Below are 13,594 nucleotides of genomic sequence, written 5' to 3'. Positions count from 1 at the left end.
CATTTTACAGATAAAGAAATGGAGACCCTGAAAAGTTTAACGAAAAAGCTGCGAGCCAAACCCAGTCTAGTATTCATGACACTGTACCTCTGGCCTCCACAGAACACATGTCCTTACAAGCCAAGCTGTTCCAGGCAATTTAAGTAAATGGAGATGTGTTTCTCATAACAAATGTCAGCCACTGGTATAAACGATGCTTAGAAAACATTAGCCCTTTTTGGTTACTGCTGACACTGTTCCTGCAGTGTTTGGTCTAGCTTTTAAGGGTGATTGATCTGCAGTTGCTTCCTTTGAGGATGTTTATTTGTCCACTGTAGGAAAAAACATGGTTAAATATGATCATATAATCAATCTCTAAATTATTTTTACATACGCTTGGATTCTTTTACTTTTAACGTGAGAAGAATTAATTTATGCAGAGGATGAGTGACATATTACCTCTATATAAATTGTTGGCAACTTGAAAATCAGTCACTTTCATTTAGAAAAGGAACTCTTCTAACTAATAGAAAGGGTGTCCAGGGTAACAAAAACTGTATTAAAAATTACAGAAGTGAATTTTGACTAGTCTGTCATCTGAGGTATAGAAGAGAGGACATGCTCAGAGAATCAGATCTGAGTTCAAGGGTCAATGCCCTTCCTTGCTGGCTATATAATAACCTGGAAGCAATTCAATAAACTTCTGGGTCAGTTTCTTTATCTGCAAAGAGCTAACATTTGCACTACCTACCTCATTAGATTATTGAGAATCACATACAGTCAAATATACATGAGTGCTTATAAATGGAAAAGCACACCAACAATATTGATTATTATTACCCCAATTATTATTAAAATGTGGACCTAGAAAAAAATTTAAATATTACCACTCAGTGGCACTGGGCATGCTTAGTAGAACAAACTTAACTCAGAGGGTAAACCATGCAAACATTTTCAACTTTCTATGGCAATGTTAAAAAAAAAAAATCACACAAAGATACAACATCAAGGAGCTTTTTTAGAGAAAGCACTGAAAGACACAGACTTAAGTGACTTTAAAATGATTTGAGAATGATTTACTGCATTTAAAGAGGTATTTAGTCTTTAGTGGAGAAAGCTGCTAGTCACCTGTCAGAAAAACAAGCATTTGGCATTCCTTAAGACAAATGGAATAAAATTCCATCATGTTTGGCTGTTTTGTAAACCAGGCTTCTCACTACTAAGTGTATTAATTTTTCCAGTATTGAAACATACCCTAAAAGAGATAAAAGAAAATATCTGCTTCTAAATCACATCCAATGTGAGCCTGCATGAATGCAAGGCTTAAATAGAGTTCTCCCAACTCCACAGGCACCTGAAAGCATTGACTATCCTTCATGATCACTCATATTCCATCCAGAATAATGGAAATACAGCAACGACTTCAAATACAAGTACTTCACAGAATCTTCTGATGCGGCTGTCTTACTCTTACAATACTCCACTCTGGTGGCCTTTGTTTGTTTTTATTTGGAAAATCAGGTAGTACATTAGTCTTTCCCTTCAAATATGCCTTCTGATGTTCATTCTTATACCAAAAAAAAAAATTAACCCACAACAAATGAAGATGCAAGGAAGAGAGAAACAAGATACAATTCATTAGGTATAAAAATATGTTGTTTCAAATTCAGAATAATTTAATAACTCTTCGTTATTTCATATGTATCTGGAAATGGGACGGATACGTGTCCTGATCCTGTCACGAGAGGTAGAATTCCAGCATTTGGTACGACATTCCAGGACAGGGTTAAAGTGACATTCCTATTTCCCCTGTAACGAGACATCATAAACAGACGTCAGCAGAAACATTTGTAGTTCAATAATTCAAGCACTGAGGTGTCAGATACTTTATGTTTTAACCAGCTCTAAGTGACAAACACATTTTGTCAAGTCTTTTGAAATCTCAGACAACGCTGGAAAACCCCAGCATTCTCACTGCAGGCTTCCCGTAACGACCCACCTAAAGTTACTTCAGAGTCAGTTAGGCAAGCCATCAACCAAAATGCTTAAATGTGTAGAACACAGGGAACATAAACACATTTGAGCTAAAAACCAAGGGGAAATGATTTGAAACTTAATTCTATCATTATCTACATGGGCAAACCTGAATTGATCAAAATCTCTCAATGCTGTAAAATTTTCATCTGCATAAACAAGTTTGGTTAGGGTTAGCTCTTCCCTAAAATCTTTTCCAAAGCTGACCCACAGAGATGAGAGCCAAAGTGGACCCAAAAGATCATTCATTCTAATTCCTTCATTTTCTACAAAAAGAAGCTGAGGTTCAGAGAGGTTAAGTGAACCAAAACCAGGAACCTCAGTATCAAATCCTGGACCAACGGGCTGCTTCCTCATTCAGGTTCCCTGGCAGTTCCTCTGACACCCCTAGAGTAGCCCTCTGGAGATAACAGTCCCAGCCCAGGACCCTATGCTCCTGAGAGCAGAGGCCCCAGGCCCTCCTAGTCTGACTTAAGCTCTCAGAAGGCAAGAGAACCGAGCACTTAGATTCCAGTTGGACAGCACTGTTTCTACTCAAATCTTTCAGTTCAGAGCTATGTGAATACTTTTCTTCTCTCTCAACTTTTCTTTTTAGCCTGCAATGTTTTCCTTTAAAAACACATCACGTTTTTCTCTCCCCTTCACATAGCATCGCATGTAAAAAATGACAAAGAGTTGCTCACTTGAGACCATTTCCGTCGTCAAAGAAAAAATACTTTGTTTTCATATCTTTTAACAGCAGCTTCGGATTATCACCTCTCAGAACAATCTTGTCCCAAAGGACAACCTGGTTCAGAGCCTGCATTAAAATAAAAATTAATTAGATAATTCAATAGAAATTAGCATCTGGTCACTTCAAATGTATTGGTAAATAAAGTCTTATTTATATGAATGAATCTAACTTTGAGGGAACTGTTAAAATCTTAAAGCAGACAAAATGATACAAGTGGATAGACACAGGAGTCCAACTTCTCCTGGACAAAAGACATTTCCCTAAGGGAAATCACCTCTTTTGCTAAGACAACCATATTATTTAGAGCCCTTAAAGCTCAATGCAAGGTTTTAGACTTATGTGCTCTTCAGAGCGAGGCCCTAGGAGAAACAGAAATTTCACTATGGTAAAATCCTAGGAGTCAGACAATCCTTTCAAGTCACTGCTTTGACAGATCACAAACAAGTTTGGGAAATTAAGGACATGAAATGGAGAAAAAACACATCTGTAAAAAAGACAGAAGCTATAAAAGAATTTTCTTAGTAGAGTCACCTTCTCCATGGGCTTGCGATTTTTACTAAATTACTCCAGGTCAGATATTTCAAATAATAAAATTTATATTCTTTCCTAAAGAATGAGGTTTTAAATATCTACAAAAATACTTCCACGCATGTACTTACATTATTTTTTGTTGAATATTCAGCTGATAAGTAAAGAAACAACTGCTTAACATTCCAATCAAATATATTTTCTAGATGTAAATAAATTAAGGAATATAGAAATCATAAAGCAGCATACAACTTTAAGAAAGATTTTAGTTATTCTTAAAATTGATAATTCATAGCAATATTGATACTAAAATTAAAATAAAAAAGAGGTGGCCCAGAAACATATTGGTGCACTAATAAAAACATATAAAAGATAATACAGTGTGAAATCCAGCTCATTCCAAAGTCAAAAAATATCAGTGAGATTAAGAGCATCCTTCCCTGCTCCTCTAAGCATTACTACCTGAGATACTTCAATTAATAAGAAATTAACCATGAAATAAAAATTTAGTTTTCTGGAAGATCAACCCAGTAAAAGAAAGCGGACCTAGTATCTTAAACGTACATGACTCCACTGGAGTTCTGAGTATAACCAGTGATCACAAGACAATTTCATGTTGTGCAAAAAAGAACAGGCTCAAGTAACTAAACCAAGTACAGTAAACTGTACATGTTGTTTATGGACACATGCCAGGAGAGATCAAAATGTCCCAGGATGTGCTTTATACAGTAAGGGTATGAATACCAGTTTGGTTTACAAGAGTGAAAAACCTCACCAGGATTAATTACAACACCAGGGGCACGGAGACCCGGGCTGGGAAGGTCCCCTGGAGGAGGCATGGTAACCCGCTCCAGGATTCTTGCCTGGAGAATCCCATGGACAGAGAAGGCTGCTGGGCTACAGTCCAAGGGGTTACAAAGAGCAGGACACGACTGAGCGACTAAGCACAGTGGCACTAAGAAATGAACTGAGTTAATGTCTGGATTTCATTAAGCATCATATATTAATTAAGTCATTTCATTATATCCATTTACATGCTAAGAGGTACACGTTCATGACATTCCTCTCTTGGGTATGTGTATCCACTAACAATCACTATTTTAGAATTGAAGTCTTGGATATCTCTTTATATGGGCAGGTACAATTTCAACTTTTAGCAGCCATGTTAAGAGAATCTAAACTACAAATGAGGAAACTGGGAATATGTAATAGTTGAAATATCAGGAAGTTCCACTGTAATTGCCCGATACACAAAATTCTTACTTTTACACTAGATCCAAACTCCCTCACTAGCTTAGATTAAAAAAAAAAAGACATGAGGACAATAGCAGAAGTCTGCCACAGGACTTTTCTGATGGTGTATTCTATTCCCTTAAAAAAAAAAAGTGCCTACAGAATTAATTACTAGTCTACTTCTAAACCCCATAATTTATTTTTTTAAAATGAAATTAAAAGTAATTCCAGGGTAGTAAAGGGGCATGTCAGGCAAACTTCCCAGGTACACAATCTGCTTCCACTGTTCAGACAGCTGCTTTACACAAGTACAGACGGTTCAATCTCCATATTCAATTTTAATCCTGGGGTCCTAAAAAGGCAGGTGAGATCCTAGAAGTGGCTGGGAAGAACATTGCCAAAATAGTAAATCTAAGCCCCTAAAAGAAGATTAAACTGGCCAAAAAGAAGTTAAAAGGTGGAAATTCAAAATAAAGAGAAAATACTGAAATCACCTCCATTTTAAGTAACTGTTTTCATTGTTAAGATTTCTCTTACTATATAAGTACTTATAAAAGAACTATAAGGCAGAATGCTAGCATTTTTACCAATAATCATCTGATAATGACCTTCTGAACCACAGCACATGCAATTCACTTTTAACATATGCTTCTCAGCTATCACAAAATACGGACATATTTTTTGGGACTGTACATGAAACACTGCATCTAGGTAGGCTGAGTACTGGTATCATTTTTCCTCCTTTAAGCTAAATGATCTAACTTTATTTTCTTTCTGAAATCCAGACTCAAAAACTCTTGTAGCTTTAGATTTAACTCATGAATCTATAAATAAGTTTTCTCAAGGTATGAATGAGGGGACAATAACACGATTATACTGATGAAAACACAAGCACAGAAATTTCCAAGGTTTGACTGATAACAGTGGATAAACGTACTTATTGCCCCCCAAGTGACTGAACAATATGTGTATCATTATACAAGCAAAGAAATATTTTTTCAAAAGGATATCAGCAGTTATATCAAACGTAATGAATCCCAGATCACTTCTTTCTCTAGGTCCAGTGAAGTCTTCTACATTTTTTCTAGAAGCAAAAAATAGTTAAGTTTCACCATCCTTCAAACTTAACGGCATACAAAATTCACAAAATTCCTTATATAAGTGAAAGTCTGGCTGCACTCCACAAACAAGCAAAAATCAGTGAAACTTGTGTATCAACAAACATTCTAATTCACTATTAAAGCAGGTCTTCGGCTATTTCCATTTAACTTAAAAGAATCCCTAACAAAACCCAGAGGGAGATAAACAGTGCTCAAAGAATGTGAAATACTTTAGATCAAGTGATATGGAAGAAGAGGAAGAAGAAATTACAGAAGACTATAAGGAAACCAAGACAAAATGAACAATTGCTATTTTTGAGCGTTTACTATGTGTCTCTGTCAGATCCACTATGTATTTTTGACAATCATCTCAATGCTCACAACATGCCTATGGGTTGGGTGTTACTTCCACTTCAGACAAAAGCAAATGAAGACCAAGGAAAGTAAGAAGCTAGCTCCAGATACAAAGTAGCTAACAGTTCAGGATTTACGATGAGCCACGCTTTTCCACTCTCCCAGAGCAGATAGACTCAGGAGTTCCAGCCAGGGTCTATCTGCATGTAAAAAAAAAAGCAGTTGCTACAAGACATCAACATAGGCAGGGGAAAAAAAAAAAGTGGGGGGATAGCTATCAGATGACCAGCTGGTCCGCATTTCCGACTTAAGAAATAAAACGAAGATTGAAGACGAGGGGGCACTTGTTGAAAGATGGCACATAGAATAACGACAGGAGAACCAGGGAGGAGTAAAAAAAAAAAGAAAGAAATTCTACGGATCGAAGAAGAAAGTCCTGGAGAATAAATATCAGCATTAATTTTTTTAATGGGTATTAGCGGAATGACCATGTCATTTTAAATTCTATTTGGGGGCATGTTCGCAGAATGTATTCAAGAGGCTTGGACCTTCAAAAATTTTTAAATTCAATGCATGCCGTCGCGAAGCGCCGGGGTGTCGCGTCCTCCCCAGGCACCCTCACCCCGCCCCGGCCCAGTCGGCAGGCACCTTCGGCAGCTGCAGGAGCAGGCAGACCCCGGGGAGGTGAGGGGTCGGAGCAGGAGGCGCGGACCCCGCGCCGGTGGGGGGTGGGGGTGGGGAGCCGCGCCGCGCCGCGCTGTCGTGGGGCTCCCTCATTGGCTGCGCGCGGGCGCGGAAGTGAGGAACCGGAAGGAAGCGCGGACGCCGACCCGAGCAACGCTCCACAGGAAAACTGAAGAGCGAGCCCGCGAAAGCGCGGCGCAGCGGGGCGCCCCGCCCGCCCGGGGGCGCCGGCTGCTCGTGAGGGGGCCCCGCGCCCGGCCGGCCCCCCGACGCCCTGCCCGCCTATCCCCGCCCCCCGGCGTCGGCCGCACTCACAGCATGATCCGCGAGACGTGCAGCCGCACCGGGACGCTCCTGTCTTTGAAGGCGGTGGTAATGAAGCAGCCGAACGTGAGCGCCGCCATCACGCTCAGTGAGAAGGCGAACAGCGAGTTCGCCCGCGACAGCACCGTGTTCATCTCGGCTGACGCCCCGAGAGCGCACCGCTGCACAGCCACAGCCGGGACCCCGTTCCGGCAGCGGACCGGCTCCCGACGATCCGCGCCGCCTGCGCCGCGCGTTCCGGAGACGCGCGTCGCCGCGGCCCCGCCTCCTTTCCGGTCCCGGACGCGACCGAGCGCGCGCGCCCCCGCTGCCCGGACACACCCACCGGCGGGCGGGGCGCGCGCGGAGTCCGAGAGACTGAGCCGCGCGCGGGCGGCCCCCTGTCCCGCCGCCAATCAGCGACGAGGAGGGGCGGGGTTTCGCCGAAAAGATCCGCCCACTTGGTGTTACGTCCCCAAGCCCGGCCGGAGACTCCATGCCCAGCATCCTTTCTCCGCCTCTCAGCTTGTGTGGACTTCCTGGGTACTTAGGTTCCGTTATTTTGCGTTTAAAACCAGCAGCGGGGCAAGATCGTTTGGTGCGTGTCCCGACGGCTCACCCCTTGAGAGCAGAGCACTTTACAAAGCGCCCAGCCTTCCCTTTTGTCAAGCCTGATCAATGTTAGAACATCAGCTTTTGGGGAGGGCGTGGGGTACAAAATGTATCGGATAACTGAAAGGATGACCTCACTGGGCTCTCAGGATCAAAGAAGGTGAACGCTGTGGAATGGCTATGCCACACAAAGGATAGTTTAAATTTTTATAAAATATATAAAATAAAATTTTATAAAATATATAAATTTATAGTGTAAATTTAGCACGCCATTAATACATAATGGCCCTGAGAGACCGTAGAGTTCAGACTGCCAATCCCTGAGCTTAAATAAACTGCCGACACCTTTGTTGCGTTAGCAGCTAGGGTGGATATTTGTTTGTGTTGTTTTTTGGGTTGGTTTTTTTTTTTTGTAATTTAAAAAATAGGATTCAATGAGCCCAGTAATACGCTGAAGTTAACTTCTTAAAAAGTTTTGAGTCCATAAACTAAGTGCGAACACCTGAGATACCTGCAGACCAGAAAATGATACTCTGACCCTATTGCTGGTTTACCTGACCTGTTGTTGAGCCCTTGTTTCTTGTATCACTCAGTAATCACTCAATTTTCATACAGCCATACAGTTAAAAATCTTACTAAGTACCTATTATGCCAGGTACAGCAGGCTCTGAGAGAACAGGACTAATAAGACAAAGCCCCTGCTAAACTGAAGTAGGGCCAAGTAATGAAAACCAAACAAGCTATAAACTAAAGAGAGATCTTTAGCTAAGTTTAAGCCCTAAAGTTTTATCTCCAGGCAGCACAGTAATTAAATGAAGCAATGATTTGTTGAACATCTACTGTATTGCACATGATACAGAGATGTTTGTGTGTATAATATGGATATCAAAGAAGTATCCATTAATTCCTTCTTTATTGAGAAGTTTTTTTTTTTAAACATGAAAGAGTGTTGAATTATTTTCAAATGTATTTCTGTATCTTTGGATGTGATCATATGATTTTTCTGGTAGCTCTGTGCTATAGATGGAAGGTTTGTGACCACCTCCTCTCAATTCCATATGTTGAAATCCTAACTCCCAATGTGGTGGTATTAAGAGATGACCTCTGGTAGGTGATCAGGTTAAGAGGGTGGAACCCTTATATAAAATGAGTGCCCTTCTAAAGAGACCCCAGAGAGGTCCCTACCCCTCCCTTCATGTTGCGAAATGGTAAGAAGACTGCAGGTCTGTGAATCAAGAAGAATACCTTAAAAAGTTAAAAATCCCATATGCAACTCTTATTATTCTTAGAAATTTGCAAAAAGGGAATAAGGAAATATTTGAATTCTTCATATCCTTCCTTTGAAAGGTCTATTCTGAAGAAAAAAATTGTGTAAATGGAATTTATTGGATTTTAGCTTCTGGGTGCTGGAGTATGTTCAATTTTTTTGCACTAATACAGTCTGAATCCTTATATTGGGAGGAAGTAAAAAGTACTATTCAAAGGATGTGAATATACTACTAAAACTGAAATTCATGAAGCACAAATTCTGTTTCTGTGGTTTAATCATTAGTTGTAAGAGTCAGTCATAAGTGTATGATATTCTAGGAACAGGTGGGGAAGCAAAGAACCTGTGACCTGGTATAAGATCTGTTAACAGACGCTGAGTAATGATCTTGCCAGGTGCACTGACTACCATATAGGCAGGCAAGACGCACTGCCCCAAAGGCAGTTGTGGTTCTGGTGAACACCAACATATGATTTGAGTTGTACATGAACACTTTGGGTGCCTTTCTGCACTTACCATTGCTCATTTGTGTAAAACACAGTATCATCTAGCAGTTGGTGATTTTTGTGACAACTTTCCTGTGAAAAATCCCAAGTGATTCCTGACACCAGATGACTCTTAACACCAATATCCCTGGAAGAAATCAGTGAATAGATCATGTCTTCCTTCTTTTCTCAAATAAATATGAAGAGAAAGCAAAAGTTCAGTCAATCTACAAACTACATTTCTTCCCTTTCCATCTTCATCGAGCCTTTGGATGTAGATGTGAATCTAGAGAGCGACCCACATGACACTCGTACTTCTCTTTGGTTCAGAGGCTTACAGTAAATGTCAGTTTAGCTATTCTCATACTCCATTATCTAAAAAGTTGCTTTCTATCATTTGATATCATTAAGGGACATTTTTATATGAAGTGCATATTCAACCCACACAATACTCCTTGTTCAGTCAATGCATTATGGGAATTAATAAGATAATGTATTTTAAAGCTGGCTTCCCTTTTGGTACAGTGGTAAAGAACCTGCCTGCCAACGCAGGAGATGCAAGAAATGAGGGTTCGATCCCTGGGTCAGGAAGATCCCCTGGAGTAGGAAATGGCAACCCACTCCAGTATTCTCTCCTGGAAAACTCTATGGACAGAGGAGCCTGGCAGTCCATGCAGTTGCCAAGAGTCGGACACAACTGAGCGACAGAGCATGCACACACACACACACATGCACATTTTAAACTTACTTGGAATCAATAATATTATGTGTATATAATATAATTTCCATCGTTTCTATTAGCTTATGTATATAATTTCTAAATCCAATATTTTTATGTATATGTATTAGCTAATATATTTTTATCCTTAAAATTAATAGTTTATTATTAGACTATTCAAAACAAAATATAATTCTTTGGTTAACCAACCATGGGAAGAGTAGGAGTCTGTTTTACTGGCCCTGAAACACTGGTTTAATGTTCTCATTGTGTGTTTTTTTTGTATCTGATTGTTGTTATTCCAGAGGGATTTTGTGTCTTTAGAAGACATGCTTTAAAGAAGATGTGTTCATTAACTGCTTTATTCCTGCCTAAGCCAAGAATGTTTGGTAACAAAGAAGAGAATCTGTTTTTTTTTTTTTTAAAGTTGAACAATAGCAGGGAAATTCTCTGATACTATTGAAAGGACACAAATAGAGACTCCTACCAGAAACTGTATTAGATAACCAAAAATCTTCTTTGAAAAAGAAGGATACTAGAACAACCAATGCCAGTCAGCCTACTCCTGAAAATTGCTGTGCAGAGAGATGAACTCTCAAAGCAAAGCAAACAGAAAACCCTAAGGCCAGCATTCTGAGCTTGCCTCCTGAGAATGGTGCCCGTGCATGTCCTCACTGCCTCTGATTCATCTAGGAGTAAATTATTTGAAGACCCATTTATAATTGGAATTATAAAAGAAGCATTTCATTAGACTATCAATCCAGTGTGTAGATCTGAGGCACTATAAATAAATCTCTCAAGCAGCAACCCTCTCCAGTGAGCTCAAGTAATCAATTACAGCTCCACTGAGAGAGATGCTTTTTAATGTCCGACTTTGCCAAAAAGCAGGCTAACAGCTGATCCATTCCTAAAGACATTAGTGTCGGTTTTCAAACAATCTTTATTCATAAGAAATGTTCTAAGTCAGGCATCCAGAATTCTTTGGTTCTTAATTTTTTTTTATTACTTCAGTGGTCCTGCTGCTAAGTCACTTCAGTCATGTCCACCTGTTTGCAACCCTATGGACTGTAGTCCACCAGGCTCCTCTGTCCATTTGATTCTCCGTGCAAGAATACTGGAGTGGGTTGCCATGCCCTTCTCCAGGCGATCTTCCTGTACCAGGGGTCAAACTCATGTCTCTTACATCTCCTGCATTGGCCATTATTTAGTAAAAAATAAGTTTAGAAACAGAACATTGACGATAGAATCAATAGAGTTTAAACTCCAGTGAAGAGCTTGGAACATTAATTATGGTGGACATCTGTCATACCTAAATTTTTCTCAGTGCTTTCCCCACATGATAATATCAGTAGTTCTGCACTTTGTGCATTCTTCCTTCCCAGCGCAGAATCCGAAAAATAACTACTTTTCCCAGCACGTTGCTGCCAGGTACGGACATGTGACTCAGATTTCACCAATCAGATAAAGCCTAATGAACCTATGATTTGGTTGACAACATACGGAAACAGGAGACACATCCAAGTTTGCAGGCCTGGGTGTTTAAGTTTGAGGGTGAGTGAACAGGTCTGGACAGTCACAGCAGAGGCCGTGTAGCTGGGTGGTCATTGGTGATAGAAGCAGGACTGGTCTAAGGTCAGATAAGCCAGCCAGTCACATGACCCTTCTCTCCCTGCTGGTTTTCCTTTGTTTTTTAAATCTGTGCTGTTTAATTTCTGCTTTCTTTTACTCCAGTCATTACCCAAATGCTTACCTTGTTTACTACTGTTTTGCAGTGGTTTGTTATGATTTCAAATCCACTTGTTTATGACAAAATGAAGCTGTTTTTAAGAGTGAAGTGGTTTTCAAGAACGAAGTGTGTTTTTTTTTTAATAATTTTTATTGGAGTATAGTTGATTTACAGTGTTGTGTTAATTTCTGCCATGTAGCAATCTGCTACATATACCCACTCGTTTTTTAGCTTCTTTTCCCAATGAAGTTAGCGTTTTGATGTAAAAGTGAAATTGTGTGTCAGGATGTCATCAGCCACGTCCATTCTGAGCACTAAGTTGCTCCGCAGCTGAGGGGTCACTGGGGGCTGGTCACTAAGAATGTGTGAGAGGCAGCTGGGGCAAGGAGACACTTAGGTCACAAACACTCGAGAGTGCTGCGTCCAGGCAAAGGCTGCCCTTTGCTGATCTAAACAGCTCTCCAAAGATCTCTGGGCATTAGCTCCTGCTGTGAAGGCAACTGTTACCAGCAGTGGCCCCAGGCGGGACTGTCTTCTTGCATATCAACTCCGCTGCAATCATTCCAAGCCACAGGTTCTACCAACAGGGGACTTTTCATTCTTGTGCTGGCGGCTGGCCATTAGCTCTGGTTGGTCAAGCCTTTTCCCCGAAAACCAGCTCATAGAAATGTATAGGTCCCCTTGTCTGGGGTGATGGTATGATTAATCTGCAATTGGCTTGAGTCTGTTATTTCTTTATTGGTTTATTAAGAGACATTTTCCTGTATGCTGTTGGCCTGTGAAATTATTATAATCCCCACAGGGAACCTGTGTTAAATAAATTCTTGGCAAAGACACTCTCGGTCTCTGAGCAAGCATAATTTGCCACGAAACAAAACAAACTCCTATTCGACAATGACTTTATGTGGCGTTAGACTTATCATTAAATTAAAGTCTATTTTCTGGAATGTTAAGCCATGATTGACTTCTGAGCCTAAAACTGGTACGTCACAATGAGCCATGTTTTCTTACTTTTTTGTCATTCAGTTTACAGTGCTTATACTTAGCTTAGTTACGAAGTGCCAGATGGCAGCTCATCGCCAGTAATTTATTAGGAAATAGGAAAAACACCATGTAATATATAGTGCTAGAATATGGAAATGCTAACCATCCGTGGCCATGTTTTAAAATTTACACCAATTACCTATTTCTTTGGATACGATTTTCTGAAATGAAGCCCACGTATTGTCTCACAAGATGTTTAACCCTGGAGTCTTTTCTCAGCACTTTCTTTTCTGTAGTTGTGTAAAGCTTCACAAATCAATGTGGAATTCTGGTGCTCTGAATTTTCTGCCCCCGCATGTCCAAGATTGTGCTGTGCCATCTCAAAGATGTTATTCTTTGATGCCTTCCTTTCTTTCATTATCCAATTAGTCACCAAGTTTCTGTCAACTCTGTCCCTACGTGTGTCTTGTGTTTTATCCACTTTTCTCAGTTTTCACTTCATTACCCTAGTTCCAGGCGTCACCTCAGCTGACCCGCTGTAGCCGCGCCCACTGGTCCTCCGATTCTGTTCCTGTCCTCTGTGATTCTGTATACACCAGTTAAAATCATTCCCCCTTGCTCTTAGGAAAGCCTTTCAATCACCTTCCATTTAATTTAGAATAAAGTCCCATGGACTTGTGATGTGGCAGTTTGCTTCTTTCAGACGATATCTCGAGTCAGAGCCCTGCATGCAGGCGGGTGTGGGGAGCATCATGGGCGGTCCCCAAGAGGACCGGCAGCGAGGGCAGTCGGCAGGCGTCACCGTCAGCAGCTGGGAGAAGACGCTCCAGTTCTAGAGGAGAGTCTTCGGGGTA

The 13,594-nt window shown here is 40.7% G+C and overlaps 1 protein-coding gene across 1 annotated transcript; it reads right to left on the bottom strand.

Annotated features, from left to right (window-relative positions):
- Positions 1 to 1,029: 1,029 nt before the first annotated feature.
- On the bottom strand, positions 1,030 to 7,233 carry SPCS3 (signal peptidase complex subunit 3). The gene is made up of 5 exons (XM_061134910.1): positions 6,961 to 7,233; positions 5,518 to 5,591; positions 3,406 to 3,482; positions 2,697 to 2,812; positions 1,030 to 1,788 (listed from the first exon to the last, which is right to left on the bottom strand). The coding sequence occupies exons 1-5, from the start codon at positions 7,101 to 7,103 to the stop codon at positions 1,656 to 1,658; spliced, it is 543 nt and encodes a 180-aa protein (XP_060990893.1). The 5' UTR covers positions 7,104 to 7,233; the 3' UTR covers positions 1,030 to 1,655.
- Positions 7,234 to 13,594: the final 6,361 nt, after the last annotated feature.

Source organism: Dama dama, chromosome 32 (assembly GCF_033118175.1).
Source record: "Dama dama isolate Ldn47 chromosome 32, ASM3311817v1, whole genome shotgun sequence".
In the NCBI taxonomy this organism is placed as follows: Eukaryota; Metazoa; Chordata; class Mammalia; order Artiodactyla; family Cervidae; genus Dama; species Dama dama.
Note: the sequence above shows the minus strand (reverse complement) of the source record. Positions and strands in the feature narration are given on the sequence as shown.

What these genes read in the sequence shown, in the direction of transcription:
- SPCS3 (XM_061134910.1), bottom strand. Translation starts at nt 7,103, where the DNA reads ATGAACACGGTGCTGTCGCGGGCGAACTCGCTGTTCGCCTTCTCACTG. An exon ending in AATATTCAACAAAAAATAAT is followed by an intron (nt 2,813 to 3,405) that starts GTAAGTACATGC and finishes ATTTTAATGCAG; the next exon opens with GCTCTGAACCAGGTTGTCCT. An exon ending in GACGACGGAAATGGTCTCAA is followed by an intron (nt 1,789 to 2,696) that starts GTGAGCAACTCT and finishes GTCTCGTTACAG; the next exon opens with GGGAAATAGGAATGTCACTT.